Source organism: Lactuca virosa, chromosome 2 (assembly GCF_052849685.1).
Source record: "Lactuca virosa cultivar CGN04683 chromosome 2, Lactuca_virosa_CGN04683_v6, whole genome shotgun sequence".
NCBI lineage: Eukaryota > Viridiplantae > Streptophyta > Magnoliopsida > Asterales > Asteraceae > Lactuca > Lactuca virosa.
In genome coordinates, this window is record NC_136427.1 from 171,773,303 (window position 1) to 171,796,217 (window position 22,915).

General features: G+C 37.5%; 4 protein-coding genes across 5 annotated transcripts; 1 reads left to right on the plus strand and 3 right to left on the minus strand.

Annotated features, from left to right (window-relative positions):
* Positions 1-6,857: 6,857 nt before the first annotated feature.
* Positions 6,858-8,699, minus strand: CSD3 (copper/zinc superoxide dismutase 3). 2 transcript variants are annotated; one of them, XM_079078776.1, is made up of 8 exons: positions 8,539-8,699; positions 8,217-8,318; positions 7,913-8,008; positions 7,710-7,741; positions 7,449-7,524; positions 7,269-7,322; positions 7,100-7,141; positions 6,858-6,973 (listed from the first exon to the last, which is right to left on the minus strand). In XM_079078776.1, the coding sequence occupies exons 1-7, from the start codon at positions 8,690-8,692 to the stop codon at positions 7,113-7,115; spliced, it is 543 nt and encodes a 180-aa protein (XP_078934902.1). In that variant the 5' UTR covers positions 8,693-8,699; the 3' UTR covers positions 6,858-6,973; positions 7,100-7,112. The 2 variants fall into 2 exon arrangements, with proteins under 2 accessions (XP_078934902.1, XP_078934901.1); XM_079078775.1 differs by lacking the exon at positions 6,858-6,973 and having other exon boundaries at positions 6,977-7,141.
* A 429-nt stretch (positions 8,700-9,128) lies between these two features.
* LOC145159738 (tubulin alpha-5 chain-like) lies at positions 9,129-13,267 on the plus strand. The gene is made up of 6 exons (XM_079078777.1): positions 9,129-9,433; positions 10,117-10,334; positions 10,415-10,614; positions 10,699-11,207; positions 11,277-11,595; positions 13,107-13,267. The coding sequence occupies exons 1-5, from the start codon at positions 9,321-9,323 to the stop codon at positions 11,590-11,592; spliced, it is 1,356 nt and encodes a 451-aa protein (XP_078934903.1). The 5' UTR covers positions 9,129-9,320; the 3' UTR covers positions 11,593-11,595; positions 13,107-13,267.
* LOC145156617 (ethylene-responsive transcription factor ERN1) lies at positions 11,721-12,614 on the minus strand. Its single transcript, XM_079075912.1, has one exon. The coding sequence runs from the start codon at positions 12,551-12,553 to the stop codon at positions 11,789-11,791; it is 765 nt and encodes a 254-aa protein (XP_078932038.1). The 5' UTR covers positions 12,554-12,614; the 3' UTR covers positions 11,721-11,788.
* A 3,394-nt stretch (positions 13,268-16,661) lies between the features above and the next one.
* LOC145159739 (uncharacterized) lies at positions 16,662-21,911 on the minus strand. Its single transcript, XM_079078778.1, has 18 exons — positions 20,512-21,911; positions 20,211-20,414; positions 20,017-20,121; positions 19,882-19,947; positions 19,638-19,802; positions 19,461-19,535; positions 19,203-19,360; positions 18,982-19,117; positions 18,836-18,905; positions 18,603-18,730; positions 18,271-18,513; positions 18,080-18,172; positions 17,909-17,994; positions 17,762-17,828; positions 17,615-17,681; positions 17,387-17,523; positions 17,152-17,310; positions 16,662-17,077 (listed from the first exon to the last, which is right to left on the minus strand). The coding sequence occupies exons 1-18, from the start codon at positions 21,763-21,765 to the stop codon at positions 16,925-16,927; spliced, it is 3,366 nt and encodes a 1,121-aa protein (XP_078934904.1). The 5' UTR covers positions 21,766-21,911; the 3' UTR covers positions 16,662-16,924.
* Between the last annotated feature and the right edge of the window lie 1,004 nt (positions 21,912-22,915).

The window sequence follows — 22,915 nt, forward strand, 5'->3', positions numbered from 1 at the left end:
TAGCCAAGGCACCATATCGGTTGGCTCCTACCGAGATGTAGGAGTTGTCTACGCAGCTGCAAGAGCTATTAGACAAGGGATTTATGCCGAGTAATTCGTCATGGGGAGCCCCGATCCTGTTTGTGAAAAAGAAGGACGGGTCACATCGGATGTGCATAGACTACCGGGAGCTGAATAAGGTAACGGTGAAGAACCGTTATCCCCTCCCGAGGATTGATGATTTGTTTGACCAGCTACATGGTGAATCTTGGTTCTCCAAGATTGATCTGCGATCGGGTTATCACCAGATGTGAGTCAGAGACGACGATGTGCAGAAGACAGCTTTTAGGACTCGCTATGGTCAATATGAGTTTGTGGTGATGTTGTTTGGGCTCACCAACGCTCCTGCCGCATTCATGGACCTCATGAACCGCGTGTGCAGACCGATGCTGGACCGGTCTGTGATAGTCTTCATCGATGACATCTTGGTTTACTCCAAGATCCAGGAGCAGCACGAGGAGCACCTGAGAGAGGTGCTGGAGACTCTGAGGAGAGAGATACTTTTCGCAAAGTTCTCCAAATGTGAGTTTTGGTTGAGTGAGGTGCAGTTTCTAGGGCACCTTGTCCACCAGAAGGGTATTCTGGTCGATCCGGCCAATATAGAGGCCATGATGCAGTGGGAGGTTCCGAGGTCTCCATCTGAGATTCAGAGTTTTCTTGGTCTGGCGGGTTACTATCGGAGATTCATCCAGGATTTCTCCAAGATTACTATTCCCTTGACACGACTGACCAAGAAGTCGGTGACATTCCGCTGGGGGCCTGAGCAGTAGGCAGCCTTCGAGACTCAGACAGCGGTTATGCGAGGCATCGATCCTGACCTTGCCAGAGGGCATCGACGATTCCGTGGTTTACTATGACGCTTCGATCACGGGTATGGGTGCGGTACTGATGCAGCGGGGTCATGTGATAGCTTACGCTTTGAGGCAGCTGAAGCCTCACAAGGCTAACTATCCGACGCGCGATTTGGAGCTGGGGTTTGTGATTTTTGCCCTCAAGATTTGGTGGCATTACCTCTATGGGATTCATTGTACCATTTACACGGACCACAAGAGTTTGAGGTACCTCATGGATCAGCCGAATCTGAACATGAGGCAGCATCGGTGGTTAGATGCGGTGAAGGATTATGATTGTGAGATCCTTTATCACCCAGGAAAGGCAACGTGGTGGCCGATGCTCTTAACCGCAAGGTAGTGGCGGCACCGATACGAGACATATGTCTAAGGATGACAGTGGTTACCCCGTTGCTGGAGCAGATCCGGGAGGCACAGGTCGAGGGCATGAAGGAAGAGCGCCGGAAGTGTGAGTGGATCATAGGCCAGGTGGCCTCATTTGATTATGATAGTCGTAGGTTGTTGAACCTGCATCGAAGGGTCTGGATTCCTTACTATGGCGGGGTACGCCAGGTTCTGATGGATGAGGCTCACAAGTCGAGATTCTCCATCCATCCCGGGGCGACGAAGATGTATCGGGATCTTCGTCCTGATTATTGGTGGCCCTGCATGAAGCAGGACATAGCATGGTAGGTAGAGCGGTGCTTGACCTGCAGGAAGGTCAAGGCCGAGCACCAGCGACCTCACGGCAAAATGCAGGCGTTGGAGATTCCAGTGTGGAAATGGGAAGATATCACTATGGATTTCATCACGAAGCTTCCCAGGACCGCACGTGGAGTGGATTCGATATGGGTCATCGTGGATAGGTTGACCAAGAGTGCTCATTTCATTCCGATCCAGGAGAGTATATCAGCTGAAAACCTGACCGAGATCTATGTTCAAGAGGTGGTGGCACATCATGGAATGCCTGTTTTGGTTGTGTCAGACCGAGACGTCCATTTTACTTCCAGATTTTGGAAGCGGTTTCACGACGAGATGGGTACTCGTCTCCACTTCAGCACCGCTTTCCACCCTCAGACAGGTGGGCAGAGCGAGAGAACGATTCAGACTCTCGAGGACATGTTGCGCGCATGCGTTTTGGATTTCGGTGGCAGTTGGGATACGTATCTTCCGTTAGCCAAATTTTCATATAACAACAGTTACCACGCCAACATAGACCGACCTCCCTTCGAGATGCTCTACGGGAGGAAGTATAGGACCCCAATCGTTTGGGGCGAGGTCGGACAGAGGGTCATGGGGAGTACTGAGGTGGTACTCAAGACTACTGAGAGGATCCAGCAGGTCCGGAGCAGGCTCCAGACTGCTCAGAGTCGGCAGAAGAGTTATGCCGACAAGCGCCATTTAGACTTGGAGTTTCAGGTGGGCGACATGGTTCTCCTGAAGGTGTCACCTTGGAAAGGTGTCATCCGGTTCAGGAAGCGGGGGAAGTTGGGCCCCAGGTACATCGGTCCTTTCAGGGTTATAGCCCGGGTGGGAAAGGTGGCGTATCGATTGGATCTTCCAGCGGAGCTCAGCCAGATCCATAGCACTTTTCATGTTTCCCAGCTGCGGAAGTGCTTAGTGGATGATTCAGCGATTGTGCCTTTAGAGAATATCCAGGTTGACGACAGTCTGAACTACATTAAGAGGTCTGTGGCGATTCTGGATCGCAAGACGAAAACCTTGAGGAACAAGGTGTTCAGTTAGTGAAGGTGCAGTGGCAGCACCGTAAGGGCTCGGAGTGGACTTGGGAGCCAGAGGAGGAGATGACGGAGCACTACCCAGAGTTATTCGAGGCAACAAACTTCGAGGATGAAGTCTAAGACAAGTGGGGGAGAATTGTAACGCCTGGTTCCTGGTACGCATCTAAATTATTAATTTATTCATTTTTATGTAGGAACTCGACGAGTTGGAGGCCCCAAACTCGTCGGGTAGGGATTGGATTTTGACGCAGGTTTTGAAGTCTACTCGAATAGGTGGAAGCCTCAACTCGACGAGTAGGGATGCCAGAATGAAACCCTAATTTCAGGGTTTTGCACCCTATTTAAGTATCTTAATCCCTTTATGCCAGCCTCATTTACAACCTCCAAGTCCCAAACCCTAGATCCAGAAACCCTAATGCAATTGTGAGCTTGAGTCATCTTTGAGTGAAGTTGTGTGTGTTTGAAGCTTGAGGAAGAAAGAATAAGCTAAAGGATTCAAGAGGAAGCTAGTAGATCCAGAGACTCCTTTTCATTCTCATCATTTTCTGGTAAGAAAGTCTCAAACTTGCTTAGTAACTTCTTAGATCTCTTTATTATTATCTATGGGGGGTTTTTTGGTCCAAGAAGCTTGATCTTTGGGTTATGGACGTCCCAAGTGAGTATATCATCAGATCTGGAATCATGGAGGGCTTTCATGGCATAAAGGTGCAAACTTTATGGCCATTGAAGCCCCATGCAAGTTATAGGATGTCATTTTGGCGTTTTAAGCTCCAAAAGGCCATGCATGGAGTGAAAGGTGGAAGCTTTACGTGTTCATGTAGTGTTTAGGGTCTAGATCTATGTTTGTATGCTTTAGTTTGGAGTATGGATGGCTTGTGGACCAAGATCTAGGTCCTAAAGATTTAGGGTTTGAGCTAAACCCATTAAGCAAAGGTATTAACAGGTAAAGTTGGAAACTTTACCCTTAAAAGGGCATTTTCAGTGTATATGAGAAGCATGAAGCTTAGATCTGAAGAGTAGGGGCTTAATCCGCTATGATGGCCCAAACAGACTGAGGAACTCGTCGAGTCCATAGAGGAACTCGACGAGTTGAGTCGATTTGTCCCAATACCGAATAGGGTAGAACTCGACGAGTCTGAGGAGGGACTCGACGAATTGACTCGCGTTATCACGACTACGAGTAGCAAGGGAACTCGGCGAGTCAAGGGAATGACTCGATGAGTTGAGTCAACTCAGAGTGTTGACTTTGACTTGACTGAGCGTTGACTTTGACTTGGACCTTGACTTTGACCAAGGTTGACCTGTGAAGGGGTCTTGATGTAAGGAATGGTATCTAAGGGGGGGTTATTTTGTATAGGGCGTGAGTAGAGCCGGTTGCAGGAGCAGAGACGTTCAGCTACTTTACTCGACATTTAAGGTGGGTTTCCTCCTAGGAACGGGTCTAAGGCACCAATGTCGGCCCGTTTATGTATGTTAGCATGTGTCGGACTATGGTACGATGTCGGGCAGTGCTCGATGTAGGTTTATGTGTTTATATGCTTCCGGACTTCGGTCCAATGTCGAGGAAAGCCCGAGGAATGTTTGTATGCTTGATGTCTTCGTGATTCTTGCATGTGCTTGTTTATATGTTCTGGACTTCGGTCCGATGCCGTGGAAAGCCCGAGGAATGTTTATATGCTATTTTATATGTTTCCGGATTTTGGTCTGTTGCCGGGCGGGGCCCGAGTAATGTTTATATGTTTATGTTACGTGCTTATTATGTGTATTGTTGATATGTTGATATGTATACCGAGCTTTGCTCGATGTCGGGCGGGGCATGATGCCGAACTTCGGTCCGATGCCGGCAGGGCCGATGCCAGACTTCGGTCCGATGCCGGGCGGGGCCCGATGTAGCGGGCGAGGCCCAATGTTATGTTATGTGATTGTGTGATTATATGTATGGTATGTGGTAGTTTGGGGAGGCTCACTAAGCTTCGTTATTACAATTTTCAGTTTTGGTTTCAGGTACTTCCGCTAGTAAGGGGAAGAGCTCGGGATGACTGCATTGCACATACCACAACATTTAGTCTGGGATGATTTACTCTGATATTTGGACATGTTATTTTGATATAGTGTTTTGATATGATGTTTCGAGATACTATCACTTATGTTTTCTGAGATGATTTGAGTTGCTATGGTTTTATATATAAAATAAAAATGAAATTTTTTTGGACCGCATTTTTGGGATGTTGCAAACGACGTCTAACAAGGGTGATGTGGCAAAGTTATTGTTGGAATGATCGTTGGGTTTAATTTTTTTTATAACCAATATATCTATAAATGCAAACTTAATCGCAAAGCTTTATATATAACAATTTTAAGCAACACTTTGCATTCTCAATGTTCTTACTTTCATTTAAAAAAAAATAAACCCCAAATACACTACCATCCAACCAAAACCTAAACACATCTACATATGAAAATACTTACAGTCTAAACACTACCCTTATGGGGTTTGCACAATATGATCAACATTTTGGAGTGGTGGAGTGGTACGTATTTCCTAGTGTAAGTGGTAGGAAAGTGATGCGGAAATTACAAAACTTTTTATGTTATGATGTTATACGTACACTCCATAGCCTTATAAAACTTGAACCCAACATCCATTAAGGTGTGTAATGTTCACCGATTTCGAAACAATTTGGAGGAATGTGAATATAAATTCCAGTAAAATTTTCGTTTGGTTGACAAAATCTAAGGAGTTGAATTTCTTTAGATTCCACTAAATTATGTATCTGAAGAAATTGTTCATTCTTTGGTTAAAGGCCAAGATTTTATATATCATTTCTTATGTTTTCTATAAAGACAAAAATAACCTCCCGCGTCATCTTTATTGTAGGCATTATTCATCAAATTAAAGCATATTATCATCATCTCTTCCACATCCCACACACACACAAGCCTATGCCCACCCCAAACCCTACCCCACTCTCATACCCATACCCCCACACGTACACCACACAACCCCCATCCTCCTACACCTATACACCCATCCCCACCCTATATCCACACTCATACAACCAACCCTATAATGATACCCACCATACATTCACGCCCACTCCTACAAGTACACACACATGTATACATTTATGCCAACACTAACAAGCATATTTGGCGTCGATGCCCACGTTAACCCTACACCCATACTCCCACCAACCCCGACACATATATGTCTATAACTACATGTGCACCCTCACCCTACATACATACTCCTACCAACCCCGACACCTATATGTCCATAACCACGTGTCCACCCCCACCCCACCATGTTATTTTGTTGATTGTATGAGTTTTGTTGGGCATGGTATTTTGGCCACATATCCAATAACTTCTCTTGGATCTACTTTCCTCTTATACATTCCATTCCACGTAGTCATCATCCAGTAACATTCATATACCCGTTACTCCACTTTCTCAAATTGATTATCCACTCTCAATTATATCCCAGATAACACACACAGCATGCTTGCTTGGCATGTAAGTCAATTCTCCCTCCCCCCCCCCACCCCCCAACCTCTCTCTCTCTCTCTCTCTCTCTCTCTCTCTCTCTCTCGTTTTAGCACACTACATTATCGTCATCACACCCGCCACACTGTCGCTGCCTCTTCTTTTATATATAATTAAAGTCAACAATAAAAAAGGCAGCGACGATGTGTTGGATATGATGATGACGGTGTAGTGTGCTGCCTCTTTTTTTATTGGTTTGTTCAATAGATTAAAAACCTCAAAATAATCTCATGTTCAACACCATCGTCACCTTTGCAAATCTTGAGGTTTTTAACCTATTGCACGAACCAATGATCAGTAGATCTTGATGTTTTTTAACCTATTGAACAAATTTAAAAAATCTGCAACTTGAATCTAAAAGCAAAAAAGAAAAAAAAAATCAAGCAATTTTTTTCAAGTATGACTTTACATATAAATGAGCTTCTCCGTATGAAAAAGAAACAGAATATATACATAAACCATTTTCATTTTGATTGTATCCCTGATACAGTTGTATTGAATGCTTTGATTATGTACGGTCAATTAATTATTTGTATTCTTATCAAAATCTATGTTTTTTATTGATAAATGTGTTTGAATGTTTAAAACTATTCTTTTTTTGAAAATATTAAATTAAAACATTAAATAATATATTAAAAAAAACATCAAAAAATTAATAAATTGTTTTCTAAAATCATAAAAAGAAAGGTATAACACACCATTGGATTAACTCTCCCCGATTCATTTTGAATATATTAGCCATGGAAAGAGTACATAAAAATTGATTACTCTATCTATATCCACCATGGTTTTAGGATTCTTCCTACTCCAGTACTCCTATTATAAGAACAAACACATATTAAGGATTAAAGAATAGCAAACATGCTTCTTTAGTTCAATTTCTGGATCTCATAACATGATTAACAAGTATATGCATATTGTACAAAGTATAAAGGAGCCTGCCTCTTAGCTTAGTTTACACAGAAGATTGAAGCCCAATAACACCTGTTAAAGAAGGATGCAAAAAACTTTACTTTTCTCATAACATTGATTATGCATATTGTACAAAGTATAAAGGACCCATTCTTAGAATTTTTAGTATTGTTGAAGGGAGAAAGATGCAAATAATTACCACAACCAACTCTAGCACCAGCATTACCGGTTGTCTTGCTAAGTTCATGTCCACCTATCACACAAAAAACCACAACTTATTACTGAATAACTATCAGTCAAAATTCCAAGAATGCCCTTGAAATGATGATCAATAGCTTAAATGATTTCTAAGATGATGTCATGAACTAAAAGTTTTTACCTCTTCCAAGATCATCAGGATCAGCATGAATAACAACTGCCCTCCCCAGAATGGAATGCTGCCCACTTAGTGGAATCTATACAACATTTCAAAGGATAAAGCAATAAAAAAAAGTGACTTTGATGCAAATCTGTTATAATAATATTGGGATTTGGTTTGTGTGAGAAATAAACAATCTGATTATCTCCTTAATCAAGATATCTTCAATCTTCCCCATTAAAGATTGCAAAACTAGCTACATGTGAGTTATAAGATGCATACATGTTTATCCTCAATTGATACATTAGCAACTCCTGCAAAATGAATAAAGAATTGTTAATTGGGAAGTAGAAAACATCATTAGATTGTTTTCTTCATTTTTTATCATGGATCTTCCATGTTTAGGGTTCCCATTATAATTTCTCCCATAGCCAAAATGTTACAGAGCCTAAATTTGATGGTTTTATGGGTCAAAGAGCACAAACCGTCTTCACCAGCAACAATGTTACCCAAATCGCCTGCATGGCGTACATCATCTTGAGGAGCTCCATGATCATTCTTTAATGGATTGAAATGAGGTCCTAATTTTATATCAAAATCACACATGAAAAAGGTAAGAAAATCGCACATCACAATCACCTATCTAACCATAATTTGGAGTATGATCACAAAAGTAAACAAAATCAAGTGATCAGATTTCAAAAAACCTAGGTCAAATTCATAATTTAGAACTGAAAATTTAAACTCTCGATGCCAAAAAAAACGGAGTGCTGTGGATATAAGGAGTACCTGTGGAGATGCAGCCATTAGTGGTATCACCAAGAGCATGAATATGGAATCCATGAAGACCTGGTTTGAGCCCTGTTATCTTACCACTCACATGAGTTACCCCTGTTTTTCAAACACACAAAATCATTGAGCGAAATCCATGGAAAACAGTGTAGCAATTGAACTGCAAAATCACAGAAGTAGAGAAATATAACAACTGACAGAGCTTTTTCCTGATAGTTTTTCGTTAATCGAAAATGAAAACTGGGTGCTCGAAGAACAAACCCTCAAATTTCAATACAAAAACTCACAGACACAAACAGTGGTACTAGAGATGAGAGACCATTGGCTTCCTGGAAGAACTGAAGAGACCCTTTGACGGAGTTTTCGCCGCCGGTGATGACTGCCACCGCTTTCAAACCACCCATTTTTATGCCGACTCCGGTTGCTCTTCTTATCTGGCGTTTGTTGATTTCAACCATGAGCTTCATTATCATCGCTCTAGCAAAATATTGGAAGTCAAGTTACGATAAACACCCTCATCTTTAAAGTAATACAAACTAACCCTTCTTTTTTCACTTGTCATGATCTTAGGATCTTCACTAGTTTTATGAATCATATTTATTATGCTTCCATCTTCCATTTTTTACAGTAATTATAGCTTTTCATATGGTAAAATCCTTTTATCGTCACTACGTAACTCATTCCATTTAATAAAATAAATAATCATGTACGGAAAAGATGTTTTACATGGTGAAAATATGAGATACAATTAATAATTTAATATATTAAAACATTAGCCTATCATATTTTTCTTTTACTGTCTTTATTTACTTCTCTTTTATATATAATTTTTAAATAATCTGTTAAATAATTATTTTAGAAAAAATTGGTTGGTGAATGGTGAGGACGCATGAGAGACAATGGAGGTGCAACGCACAGGGAAAACAAAGAAAGTTGGCGCCAACTATAAATAACCAACGACTGGGATCTCGTATCAACCGCTTTCCCGATTAGTTTCTTTTTCTTTTCTCTTCACATTTCTATTTCGATCAATTTTCCATCTGTTGTTCTTCTTCTTCAATTCGATTTCCAGAAGAAATCATCACATTTTAGCACATAAATATGAGAGAAATCGTTAGCATACACATTGGACAAGCAGGGATTCAGGTCGGCAATGCATGCTGGGAGCTTTATTGTCTCGAACACGGAATTCAAAACGATGGGTTCCTGCAAGGGTATGTGCATGTTCTTCGTGCTTCTTTGTTTCCATCTATAATTTGTTGTTTTATCGTGGATTTGGATATTTATTCATGATTTGAATGAAGGTATGGAAGAGCAAATTCGAATCCGTTACCTTTCTAAGCTATACAAATTTGATTGTTCTTATGGTTTGTGTCAAATAGGAATAATGTAAGTTTGATCCATTTTAGGGCTTGCATCAAATAGAAACAATGCTTGATGCAATCAGAAACGCATTATATGGTTATATATGGCACATATGGCATTCAATTTTCCTAATGGTTTTTGGTCGATCTATGAATTCTAAAATCAAATCTAGTGAATTGATTTTGGTGTTTGTGATACAACAATTTCGTTTATTTGATCATAATTTGAAAGAAACCTAATTTTGCACTTAATCTCAGCAGCTTCTTTACTGCATGGAACAGAAGTTTACAAGATATGCATCTAAACAGTATAATACTATGATAACTTTTAGTTAATCTTAGAACCTAATGATGGCTTGTGATCATGCATACAATACAAGTTTCCTTCAACATCTTGTTGTCCTATTTCTTCAAACTACTGTACTCTTTGATGTGTTTGATTATTAATAGATTCTCTCTTCTTCTCAAATCAATTGAGACGCATATTATTCTAAAAAGAGGTTCATTCATATCATGAGTTCTTAATTATACAGTGAGAGCAGTGGAGGAGGCACTTCAGACGATTCATTCAGCACCTTCTTCAGTGAAACCAGCTCTGGAAAACATGTCCCCAGAGCTGTATTTGTTGATCTAGAACCCACTGTCATTGATGAAGTCAGAAATGGAAGCTACAGACAACTCTTCCATCCTGAACAACTCATATCTGGCAAAGAAGATGCAGCTAATAACTTTGCCAGGGGACATTACACAGGTAACACAATCAATGATGAACAGTTTGATGTTTCAAAATCACAAAATCATATTTAAATTTCATTCAATTCATATGTGCAGTGGGAAAAGAAATCGTTGACACATGTCTTGATCGAGTGAGAAAATTAGCTGAAAACTGCACTGGCTTACAAGGATTCATGGTTTTCAATGCTGTTGGAGGTGGCACTGGTTCAGGCCTTGGATCTTTGCTTCTAGAACGTTTATCAGTAGAATATGGGAAAAAACCTAAACTTGGTTTCAGTATCTTTCCATCTCCACAGGTTATATAATATATAAAATATATAAGTTATAAGTTATAAGCTTTTTAAGTTACAACTCTCTCAATTTTTGTAACTTTGTTACAGGTGTCAACTGCAGTTGTTGAGCCTTTTAACAGTGTGTTATCAACTCATTCCCTTCTAGAACACACAGATGTGGTTGTACTTCTAGACAATGAAGCCATATATGACATATGCAAGAGGGCTTTAGACATTGAAAGACCAAGTTACAGAAACTTAAACCGTTTAATCTCTCAAGTCATCTCATCTTTAACCACTTCTTTAAGGTTTGATGGAGCCATTAATGTTGACATCACTGAATTCCAAACCAACCTTGTCCCATACCCTCGTATCCATTTCATGCTTTCCTCTTATGCCCCTGTCATCTCAACTGCAAGAGCCTTCCATGAACAAAGCTCTGTTTCTGAGATCACTAATGCTGTGTTTGAGCCTGCAAGTATGATGGCTAAATGTGATCCAAGACATGGGAAATACATGGCTTGTTGTTTAATGTATCGTGGAGATGTTCTTCCAAAAGATGTTAATACTTCTGTTGGATCCATGAAGACTAAACGAACTGTTCAGTTTGTTGATTGGTATGTATCTTTATCTCTTGAAGGAAATTGTTTGGTAATGGAAGGGTAAAATGGTAATTTTTTTGTCAGGTGTCCGACTGGTTTCAAATGTGGGATAAGCTACCAGCCACCTACGGTGGTGCCTGGAGGGAATCTTGCTAAAACTAGACGTGCAGTGTGTATGATAAGTAACAACACAGCTGTTTCTGAGGTGTTCAATAGGATTGACCATAAGTTTGACCTCATGTTTGCAAAAAGAGCTTTTGTGCATTGGTATGTTGGTGAAGGAATGGAAGAAGGTGAGTTTTCTGAAGCACGTGAAGATCTTGCTGCTCTTGAGAAAGATTATGAGGAAGTTGGTCAAGATGCTGAAGAGGATCAGGGAGAAGGAGAAGAAGAAGAATAAAAGGTATGTCTTAATTCTTAAAAATATAATTCAAATGAAGAAATCAATATTTTGATATTTCAAATGATTTCTAATGAAACTATGTTGAAATCTTACATATTAGCAAGAAGCAAGAACATCTACATACATCATTTCACATTTTCAAAACTCTCCCTTGTTATTTCAAAAATCACAATTAAATCCTAAAATAAAAACTTCAACAAAACAAAGAACATAAAGGAGGAAGATCCCATATTCCTTCATTCGGATCATTCACAGTCTCAATATACTCTTGAACCCCATTCATCGCATACAACGAAGCCGATATTTGTCTTTCCACTTTCATCCTCTCAAATTCACTAAACTCCATATTATCAATCCTTCCTCCATAACCCCACGCATTATCAAACGTTCCGGAACAACACTTGCTCAAATCCGGCTTATACGCATCATCAAACAACTTACACTTACTCTGACTACTACTGTCACTGATACTGTTACTCTCACTATTACTGTTACCGCTACTGGTACTGTTACTGGTATTGGTACTGGTGTTAGTGTTGGTGCTGGTGCTGGTGCTGGTGCTGGTGCTGATACTGATACTGATACTGGGAGTGGTGGACGCAGTATGTGAAACTGAGGGAACGAAAGAATCTTGATCTTGTTTTTTTGCGATTTTCTTTGAGTTGAGTAAATTACGGATCCGGGACGCGATAGGGGAGTTATGCGAGACGTGAGTGATAAAATTTGTGCGTGTGTTGGAGCCACGAAGAAGACAAGCGGCTTCATCATATGCTCGAGCTGCTTCTTCTGCGGTTTCAAAAGTCCCTAACCACATTCGGATCTTTTGTGTTGTGTCTTTGATCTCAGCCACCCATCTACCCGAAGGCCTTTGCCTCACTCCGACAAATTTGTTGTTTGAACTTCCGTTTTTACCCCTCGGTTTCGACACTCTTGGTTGTTGTTGGAATTGGATTTCCATTGGAGTTTTCAGAAATTTTGAATGTGAATTCAAGAGTGTTGTTCTAACTTCTATAGTTCTATGTCCTTGTTTTCCTACGTTATGTTGGTGTGTATATATATGGATATAGATATAGGATGTATGTATAGGTGTGTACATGATTTCTGAGGTTTCTATGGTATGTTTGTTTTTAGTGTTTGTTTTTAGCGTTGAACATTCTTTTAGTTTTCTAAGAAGACAAATTATTCCTAATTAGAAAGACCAAGTTGCTATTTTTGTAGTAAACAATCCACATGGTTAAATGACGGTTTTGCCCTTGGATATGAGTATGGGTTTGATATAACAAGAGGGCTAAGATGTCAATTTAACCTCCATCATGGACTTGGTCATATAAGACCAAGCATATGCATGGGAAGTAAAGTATTGTAAATCTTACACAACCTTTTTGTATTTTCTACATTATTACCCTTGTAATTTTGTATTGGACAAAGTTGAACCCTGATTTATGTTGTTTTTGACAAAAAGACACTTGAGATTCAAAAGTATTTATATATGTTTTTTTTACTCTTTGTAGGTGCATATTTGAGCAAAGAAGGCCTCGAGATTTGCTTGGAATGAAGGTCACATGCATTTGGTTTCTATTATTTGTATAATTTTTTTGAGCCTTGATTCGTAACAAGGCTTATGTAAAAATAAATTAAGCCTACCAAATAATGAAAAATAAATTAAAATTTCTATAAATTAATAACCAAATTATTTTGTTGTATACTTTTAATGTAGAAGTTATCATTTATTGGTAAACATTAGGGGGTGTTTCGGAGATAAAAGAAGTTTAATGGGTCAAATTTCGATATGAAAAAAGGGAAGATACTCTAATATACTGCCACGTGGAGGCAAATTAGATATCATCTAGATAACCCCAAATACTAGAGTCTCAACCAGAAAGTGTTTAATCAGAGAAAATGACAAATATTTTAAATTCAATTCTATGTTTGGACTTGTCTTAAACGTCAATACAATTTTCCAAGGGATGAAAGAAAAACATGGTTACGTGGAAAGAGGTCAATAAAGTAGTCGATGTGTTTTCACTTGTTTTACCTTAGTGTTAATCTTCATTATATTCTTTTAGCATCTTTTATTTGTTTTTTTATTTGAGAAAATTGAGCCGGGTTTCTAGGACAAATAGAATTTTGGAGTAGTTGACTCAAGTGGATACATATGAATACAAGAGCCAAAACCTAATATGTAAATAATTAAGATAATATTTTGTGATTAAGAATTGATATCAATTTGTTGATGATGCTCATGGAATTATTTATCCAACTAACATAACCAACAAATTTGTCTCGCGAGTGCATATGGTCATAATTATCCATCCTCGTGGCATATTAGATCGATGTCATCCTCAGTGTTACTCGAAGCTCTCATAAGACTCGGTTCCTATCTAATCTGTATAAAGACCTCGTATATTTCTTTACTAAGTCGCATAATGTTGTCTAAAAGCTTGATCCGAATGGTTTGCAATCCATGTACTATCGTCTTTATCATTGTCATGCTTACCTCATATGTACCATGACTAGTGAGGGATAAGCATCTTCTTATGTATAGATGAGGTCAAGGGGACTTCTATTTGGTCCTTATTTGGCATTGAAAAGACAGTTCACCTTTGTTTGGTGTAAGTTGCAGTCGTGGATGTTTAGTAACATCCTAATAAACGAAGGTAATATTTTGTGATTAGAAATTAATGTCAATATCGAAATTACCTCATATGGATGTATAAGGTGCATACATGAAAATCGGGATAACATTTCCACCAAAGGACCCTTAGGATGACTTAGGTTAGTCGGTCTTGCGAACTCAATAATTATTTTGTAAAACATCTCCCATATCCAAATATATAAAGTCATATAGTGATAAACATCAACCAACCAATTACCATTATAATGAAGATTTAAGAATAATTTGAAGTTAGTTTTCCTTGTCTTTCGTTTTGGATTGTTTCATTTTCATTTTCGTACTTCTTCTCGTCAGTGTGTCTTTCATAGCCTCCGGTCTACCAACTTCTGAACGCATATGACTGTATGTAAATTTTTATATAAATATTCCCCATAGGTACCTAAACAAAAAAAAAATCATTATAATAAAAAAATTTATCGTAAAATAAAAAAAAAAATTGTTTTATGAAAATAATAAATGTTCCATGCATCCAAATCGTAAGGAACAAAAAGGATCCAAGTAACTGACTAATATGCAAGGAATCAGAAGGAGCCAACATAGGGAAGCATCGGCCCTTAAACTCGATAATAACATCCATATCTGCCCATTGAAATGAGTATTTGCATGGGTTCTTTGTTTTGAACGGCAAATTTGTTCTACTCTTGAATCCATATATATTTCAAACTGGAACCATCAACCTCAAGGAAGATGGTAACACATGTTGGGATAGGACCCTTTTGGTTGCATTGTATGGGTTCTTAGTAGATGTCTATTCGTGTTTCGAAGTTCTAACAGGGACCCAAAACATGAAGCCATAAATAGGGACATACAAGCTAGAGAATGAGACAGCATCTCCTTTATTTTGTCTATAAAGTGCACCTTGTCTTTGATGGATAATAGGGTTGGGTAATAACCCTAGTTCAAATGATATTTTAAAGAATATAACTAGGTATTGAAATACTAGTGAGAATACAACCACAAACTCATGAAAATATATAGTTACAACTACGCAAATAATATCAAACACTTGCAATAAAAAAAAGAGTAAATTACACGAATGGTCCCTATGGTTTAGGGTAATTTGCGTGTTTGGTCCCTAACTTATTTTTTTAACTCGGAAGGTCCCTACTGTTTGTTTTTGTTACACATTTGGTCCCTGTCTTACCTAAAAAAAACTATTTTGCCCTTGATTTTTTAATTTATTTAAATAAACACACCCCCAACCCCACCCTCTCACATTGTCTTACCTACCCCACCATTTTTTCTTATTTAAATAATAGTATTTTTAGGTAAGACAGAGACCAAACACGTAACAAAAACAAACAGTAGGGACTTTCCGAGTTAAAAAAAATAAATTAGGGACTAAACGCGCAAATTACCCCAAACCATAGGGACCATTCGTGTAATTTACTCATAAAAAAAACATTCCGAGAATTTGCACCATTTGCGGACATGTTGCCTTATATGCTCGCACTCACGAGTGTGTTCATAATTCATGTTGATAATTGTTCTATTAACACTACTTCAATTTCAATATGGAAAATAATAATGTATGCTTATAGAACTACAATAACAAGACAAAATAACCTAAAATGTAAACCATATTCGCCATAATGTTCTTGAAACATTTACAAATGTTACATCTATACAAAAATGAAGAATTAATGATTTTTACTTGCAACACAGGAGCATTTATAATCCACAATTGTAAAAAATAAGATGAAGTTTGCTCATTTTTCACGATGATGGGGACAAAAAACAACCTAAGTGCAACAAGGGTGAACTTTTGATGTGGTGATTTGTGGGCCTTTTCGTCTTATCTCGTAACTTGCGAGCTTATTTTTTGTAAACATTTCATCACTTTGTTAAATCCGAGAAAATAAAGGTTAAGGCCATATATAAATGACCCAATGTGTGGTCTTTCTTGTGAAGTACTAAAAAAAAATTTAAACTTTGTGGATTGGTTCTATTTGATTTAAGAGATTATTCAGATGTTGTATACCCTGCCAACCATAATGAAACCACCATTAAAATTAAATGATCTTTTAAGTTAAAGGAGAAAAAAAGGAACAATCCAATGGGTTTTTTTGTTAATACCTAACAAGTATGATCTTTAATATTACAGCGTCAGAAGTGGTTAACATGCCTTTTTAAGATTACGCCAACATAATTATGTTTAAAAATTAATCACAAGTGGGAATAATATACTATTTCAAATCAGTATATAAAACAAAATGACTCGAACCTTTTTTATTATTTAAATGTTGGTTTTATGCCGTTGTGTGGAAAACGACACTATTCCTACTATATACATATTCATGGATTTATATATAAACACAAACTATTCACTTATTATATATTTTTTAAAGGGCAACATCACATCAACGATCAAAACAATATAAAACCACCAAAATTCACCAACAACCACAAAATTTCAAAATCCTTAAATATAAGTCACAATCTCAATCTCAATATGCAAAACCAATACAAAACTTTTATCTCTCTCATGACAAAATAAACAAAAACGATTGTAGTATCGATATATGCAAAATTCATTCCCTAGACCTATTTCTCTCACTTTCAACACCAAATGCATGCAAAAATGAATCATAAATAAAAAAAAAAAACAAATAATGCACACTTACCAAAATCATACAAAAACCTTTTATTTAAGACTTAAGATGAAAGAACAGATTGAAGAGCAAGCTGTTGTTGAGGTTGTAAAGACGAAAAAGTTGAAGCCAAAGCAGAAGGTGGAAGTGTTCTTAACAGATTAATCATTCGCCCAACCGTTTCTTCAGATGCCAAATCTTTCCCAGCAGATAAAACCTAACACCAGAAAAAAAAAATTTAAAAATATGAAATGAGAAAGAAAGAACAAAGTCGAGGGACTAAAAGCGTACATCTGCAAAGACGGAGACTATTTTCGGAAGATACTGATGGTTAAGGCCTAATAATTCCCCATCAGACCTTTCCACCATTGAGCAAAGCTGATTGTGGACCACTTTCGCCTCGATTAAATCGCCTTTTAGTGGCAAGCAGTTTAGCCATGCTGGAACAATCTGACAATTTTTGGACCAAAATTGCAAATATTAGCCAAACTGAGGTACTAAAAATGTAAATTTTGTAAAAAAGTACCTGAGCAGCATTGATGGAATCACGATGGAATTGGCATATTTTGCCAAGAGCTGAAACTGCATTGTCATATGCCATTACATTATCTGCATGTAATGCATCTGGCCTTCTTATCACACCATCTAATCTTGAAAGAGCCTCTGAAAAAAAAATAGCAACTTACTTTCATTAATTTTGTTTATTATTTATTTTTATTTTTATTTTTCATTATTATAGAAAATAAAACCCTACCATTAACAAAAGGTCTGAATGCAGCTCCACCAAACTCTGCACAAATTCCAACACCATAAACTGCAGCCTGAAACCCACCCGATTATATTTATTTAGAATTAAATAAAAAAATAAAATGATAATAGTTTGATATTAAATTATGCTGACCTGGCGAACATCTGTGCTTGTGTCATTGCATGCCTCCAACACCAATGGTAGAAAAGCTTCATAATATCTGTAACAAGATATAAAAATTATAATTTTTTTTTTTAAATAATGATACTAAAGTAACAAAAGAATGAAAAAAGCTTTTACTTTAGAGCTGCATCTCCACAATGCTCTGCCACGTCATCAAATATGCAAATAGCTATTCTCTTCTCCTCTGAGGTCCTATCCTTGCCCTAAATATAAAATGCTTATTGTTAGTATTTCAACTAAAAAAAATAATTATTTAAAAAAATATAATTAATGTTACTCAATAATCACCCAGAATGGCATCAAGTAAGGCAAAAGTTCATCAAAAAGAGGCAGAAATGGGGCCTTGAAAGTCTTGAGTAGAGTACCCAAACAATCACCAATCTAGATTTAACAAAAAAGAAAATATATTTAGAATAATTTATTAACATAAACAGATTTATAAAAAAATAAAATAGATTATATAATATAAGAGCATATACTTGATCAAAAAGTTCTTCCTCTTGCTCGTTTTCTTCTTTCAACATTTCCCCTTCTTCTGCATCAAAGTCCTCTGCTTTGACTCTTTCACCCCTTTCATTTCTTCTTGCTGAGCTGGCGGTGATCACCTGTTTGATCTCTTCAACAATGCTTCTAACTTGATTTTCATCTAAAAGGGGCCCACAGATTTGTACACACTCCTTGATTGAATCAATCATACTCGAGCAAATCTCAGTCTCAGGTTCCTAAAAACCAAAATTCAGTAAATAAAGATTCATAATCTTGTTATATGAACAAACGGAAGTCAACAAATAGGGAGAATGACAAAAATAACCTTGTGAAGAGCCTCTACTAAAGCTGGTATGATATAGTCTGACAGCTGTTTTACATATGACTCATTGCGACCCTGAGATTGCCCCTTTTCAACAGCTAGTTTTGCTGATCGAATAAGCTCAGGCATAGCTAAAAAGTCAAAGAAAAAGTCAACACTCAGAAAGCAAAAAAAAAAAAATAACAGTTAAAATTAACATTAAGTTATCAGGGGTAAAAAGAGGTATTTCATTTCACCTGAAACTGCAGCCTTCCTAACTTCCTCATGGAAATAGAATTTAAGAAGTGGTACTAATGTTGGTGCAACCTGCATTGGTTTTTATTAAAAAGTTAAGCCAAAATGTAAAATGACAAGAAAGGGTAAAAGAGGTATTTAACTTCACCTGATCAATCCATGGGAAAAACCCTTCTTTTAATTCATCAGCATAGCAACATAGCATGTTGCATGCTGTAGCTTTCTCCTCAAGAACACTAGTTTTGATCCCTATTCTCTTATCTCCAAGTGTAATAGTCTCAATGCTGCAATATCAAAAGCCATTCATTAGTTGTTACTCATCATCATTTCTAAACAAAGGGTAAAATGGTCATTAACTCTCATTCACACCTTTCATCATCAGACTCATCAATATCATCATCTGAATCATCAGCAGAAGTAATTGTAACATCTGGTTTAAGTTGAGCAGAATGAAGCAATGGTGGCATCACAACATTCATGTAAGGGAGAAAATCTTGCCCTAGACACTTGCAGAGTCTTGCCCATGCCTACAACAACAATGTATAATTATAAATTTATAATCTTTAATTCAAAATGAATTTATTTTACAAGATTAAGTTCAATAACAGAAAAAGAAAAGAAGCATACTTGTAACATGTAGCTTATTGTTGGATCATCTGTCTCCAATTGGGAACCTTGAAGTGACATAAGGACATCCATAACCTTGAATCATGTAATAAATTATAAGTTTCCAAGATGAAAAAATAAAAACATTTGTAAACTACATATATATATATATATATATATATATAAGTATAAGTATACCTGTTTAGCATCATCTTTGAACTTATCTTTTCCAACAGCCATTCCAACCAAACTAATACACTCCATGGATTTGGCACGAAGCATACGATTAGCTTTATCAGTTGCATTCATGAGTATAGCTTTCAAGTATGGCATAACTGCATCATAATACTTTTGAAAATGCTCCTGTAAAATCATAAACTATGTGAGAACCAATTTAAAGAAAATAAACAAGTTAATAAGAGAAAATGAAGATGAATAATACCTGAGATGAGTCAGCAACAGATGCCAAAGCAGTCAAAGCTCCCTCTTGCACCATTTGCTTTGGATTCTGGAAATACAAAAATGATTCAGTATTCATATATTCATATATTTTAAGGTTACTACAAAATATATATACCTGTAAAAGTACAAGTAATTTCCCCACAATCCCATCTAAGTAAGGTTGTAGAAGCTCTGATGTACAATTTTCACTGAAGTTGAGAACTGCTGAAGCAGCATGTGCCTGAAAAACATGCATACAACAATGAAATCTACAAATACATATCTAAAGATAAAAACATATCATTACTCATTAGTAGTATCTTTACTCACCTGAACTCGTGGATTATGGAAATCATCCATTGCTGAAGCTAGTGCTGGAAGAACAAGATGATGATATTGGTTTTGCAAGTCTGGGCCCAAGTCTGTTGACAGTTGACCAATTGCATTGATGGCTGCCCATCTAACACGAGGGTGAGGATCTTGAAATGAGTTCAACACCATTGACACAACTTGCTCTAAGGTCTTTGTCATGACCTGAATCGATGAGAAAACAAAAAGAATAAGTTACAATAATAACACAACGATTTCACTACAAAACAATATCAAAATTAATCTACATAGAAAGCAGTACCTTTGAACACCCTTCTGCGATTTGAGCTAATGCAATGAGTGCAGCGTGGTGTTTCTGCCACTCTGGAGCAGCTAAATAAGCTGGCAAAATCTCAGAGACAACAGGAACAATGGTATTTCCACCCAAAGACATTGAAAGTCTATCCAAGCATTCTTGACCAACGCTGTAATTGCTAGACTCCCCTGCATCCTCATGTTCAACCTCAGCGCTATGCCAAGCAGGGTCATCTTCAACATCCAATAGCATCTTCATCAGTATCTCAAACAATCTCTTAATGAACTGTGGCAACTTCCTAATCATCCCTGGTGCCCTCTCCCTAGCTTCAGCCAAAGTAATCACAAACTCAACTGCCAAATGCTTAGTTCCCTCTTCTAGAGTTTCAGCCTCTGCAATTTGCAACATTGCACCCACAACTTCGGCTATTTGTTTCCTTAAAAACCTGGGTTCTGTACCTGCTAATTCAATTAGCAACTCTATAGCCTCCTGTGCAGTGGACTCCTCCCCTGAGTTCAATGCTTCTGTTAATGTTTGCATCATTAAAGGCAACAAATCATGGAGTTTGTCCCTATCTGAGGCTTCCTCTAGAGCCTGAATGAAATTGATTGAAGCACTTAAGGCTGCAATTCTTACATCGGGATCTGTCCCTGTACCTAAACATCCTAGAAAAACAGCATGTAAAGTGTCTAGATAAGGCACAAGTGTATCTCCAATGTATTGAGCTAATTGTGCAAAAATCAACAAAGCACTCTCTCTATGCCTAAGATTTCCAGATGTAACACACTGAAACATGAAAGGTAAAAGCTCCGGCCATCCATTTTCAGGCAAAACCAACGATGCAAGCTCGGAAACAGTGTCACATAGCTTTTTGGATATAGATTTAGATGATTCTCTAGTAACGGACTCAAGCAAGGTTGATTTCAGGGTTAATTGGGTGGTAGGCGAAAGAGAAGGGTACAGAGTTTGCGATTGAGACTCATCGGAAGCGATGGTGAGGATGCGGCGCAAAAGAACGGCAGACATAGCACGAGCTTCGGCATGAGGTGAAGAATGGAGGAGTTGAGAAAGCTTAAGGACGAGGGTATCTGGATGATTCTGTTTGCATATGTTGAATAGGGTTTCGGCTTGTGAACGCTGGTCGTTGGCGGCGGACATGAGGTGGGAGATTAGGGTTTCGAATTGTGAGTTGTCGGAACCGAGGATGGCCGCTACCTGAGCCAATTCAAGATCGGTAGGACGATTGACGGAAGACGCCATGGATGCAGCGGTGGTGGTTATCCGGCGGCGGTTTTGTGAGATGATATCTCCCTCCAAAGAGTGGTGGTTTTTGAAGAGATGGAGGGAAGAGGGTTTTAGGCTGGAGCCTATAAGGAGTGTTTGGACACAGTGATAATATTTTTTTCTCTTTAGCTTCTTTCTATATTGGCGCAAAAACCTTGTAGAACCAAATAAAAACATTATTTATTCACTTTATTTGTAATTAATTCTAATATTTCTTCTAAAAGTCATTATTTTTATAAAAATGTTATTTTTTGAACTTGGCAGGTTACTAAATAATAAATATATCATGGTGACTTGGCTTGTATAGCAACAGAATATTACCGGAATCATGATCATGAAATGAAAATAAAATAATAAAAATATGGTTTGGTATTTGATTAAAACAAGTTTGTTTTGACCAAACCTTTTGGTTTAAAAAATATATTAAAAAAATTTGTCGAGTTTTGAAATAATGAATTTAGAAAAATACTTTTAGTTTGATGGGTCCGGATCCCATAAAAAATATAAAAAAAAAATGTTAATAGTACAAAGATAATTTTTGACCATCTATTTCGTCAAAAGCATAAATTTCAAACGGAATTCTAATATATTATGTGATCTCACGTAATGCTCGTGTGTCTGAATATACCCTTAAGGGTATATAAGCTTAGGTACCCAAACACACCATAATATGTCGTTTTGTTTGATATATTCATTATAATGTTTTTAAACTTCAACCACTAACTTGATTTACTTTCAAGATTTTCGAAATTTCACTATTACCTTCCTCTTACATCACATCTTTTTGCCGACCACCTACTAGGTTATATATATTGTTGTTGAAAATGAAAATTATGTAAAATGAAGATAAATGTGTAATTTATAAAAATCATGGAAGTAAATCAAATTAGAAGTTAAATTATAAGAACATTGGACAATTAGAATGTATTATATGATACAAGACGACGTGGTATGGTGAATTTGAATACCTAAGCGTATATACCCTTAAGGGCATATTCATTTTCCATAATCAGCAATCAGATAATTCATGAATCACTTAGTCAAATTCGATCTACAGGTTGGACAAATTATTCACAGGCAGAAGAAGAAATGAAACATAGGATTGATAGAAGAAAGACAATCAGAA

What these genes read in the sequence shown, in the direction of transcription:
- CSD3 (XM_079078776.1), bottom strand. Translation starts at nt 8,692, where the DNA reads ATGATAATGAAGCTCATGGTTGAAATCAACAAACGCCAGATAAGAAGA. An exon ending in CATTGTTGCTGGTGAAGACG is followed by an intron (nt 7,742 to 7,912) that starts GTTTGTGCTCTT and finishes TTCATTTTGCAG; the next exon opens with GAGTTGCTAATGTATCAATT. An exon ending in TATCAATTGAGGATAAACAT is followed by an intron (nt 7,525 to 7,709) that starts GTATGCATCTTA and finishes AATGTTGTATAG; the next exon opens with ATTCCACTAAGTGGGCAGCA.
- LOC145159739 (XM_079078778.1), bottom strand. Translation starts at nt 21,765, where the DNA reads ATGGCGTCTTCCGTCAATCGTCCTACCGATCTTGAATTGGCTCAGGTA. An exon ending in TCCATAATCCACGAGTTCAG is followed by an intron (nt 20,122 to 20,210) that starts GTGAGTAAAGAT and finishes CATGTTTTTCAG; the next exon opens with GCACATGCTGCTTCAGCAGT. An exon ending in CAATAAGCTACATGTTACAA is followed by an intron (nt 19,361 to 19,460) that starts GTATGCTTCTTT and finishes TTGTTGTTGTAG; the next exon opens with GCATGGGCAAGACTCTGCAA.
- LOC145159738 (XM_079078777.1), top strand. Translation starts at nt 9,321, where the DNA reads ATGAGAGAAATCGTTAGCATACACATTGGACAAGCAGGGATTCAGGTC. An exon ending in TGCCAGGGGACATTACACAG is followed by an intron (nt 10,335 to 10,414) that starts GTAACACAATCA and finishes TCATATGTGCAG; the next exon opens with TGGGAAAAGAAATCGTTGAC. An exon ending in ACTGTTCAGTTTGTTGATTG is followed by an intron (nt 11,208 to 11,276) that starts GTATGTATCTTT and finishes TTTTTTTGTCAG; the next exon opens with GTGTCCGACTGGTTTCAAAT.
- LOC145156617 (XM_079075912.1), bottom strand. Translation starts at nt 12,553, where the DNA reads ATGGAAATCCAATTCCAACAACAACCAAGAGTGTCGAAACCGAGGGGT.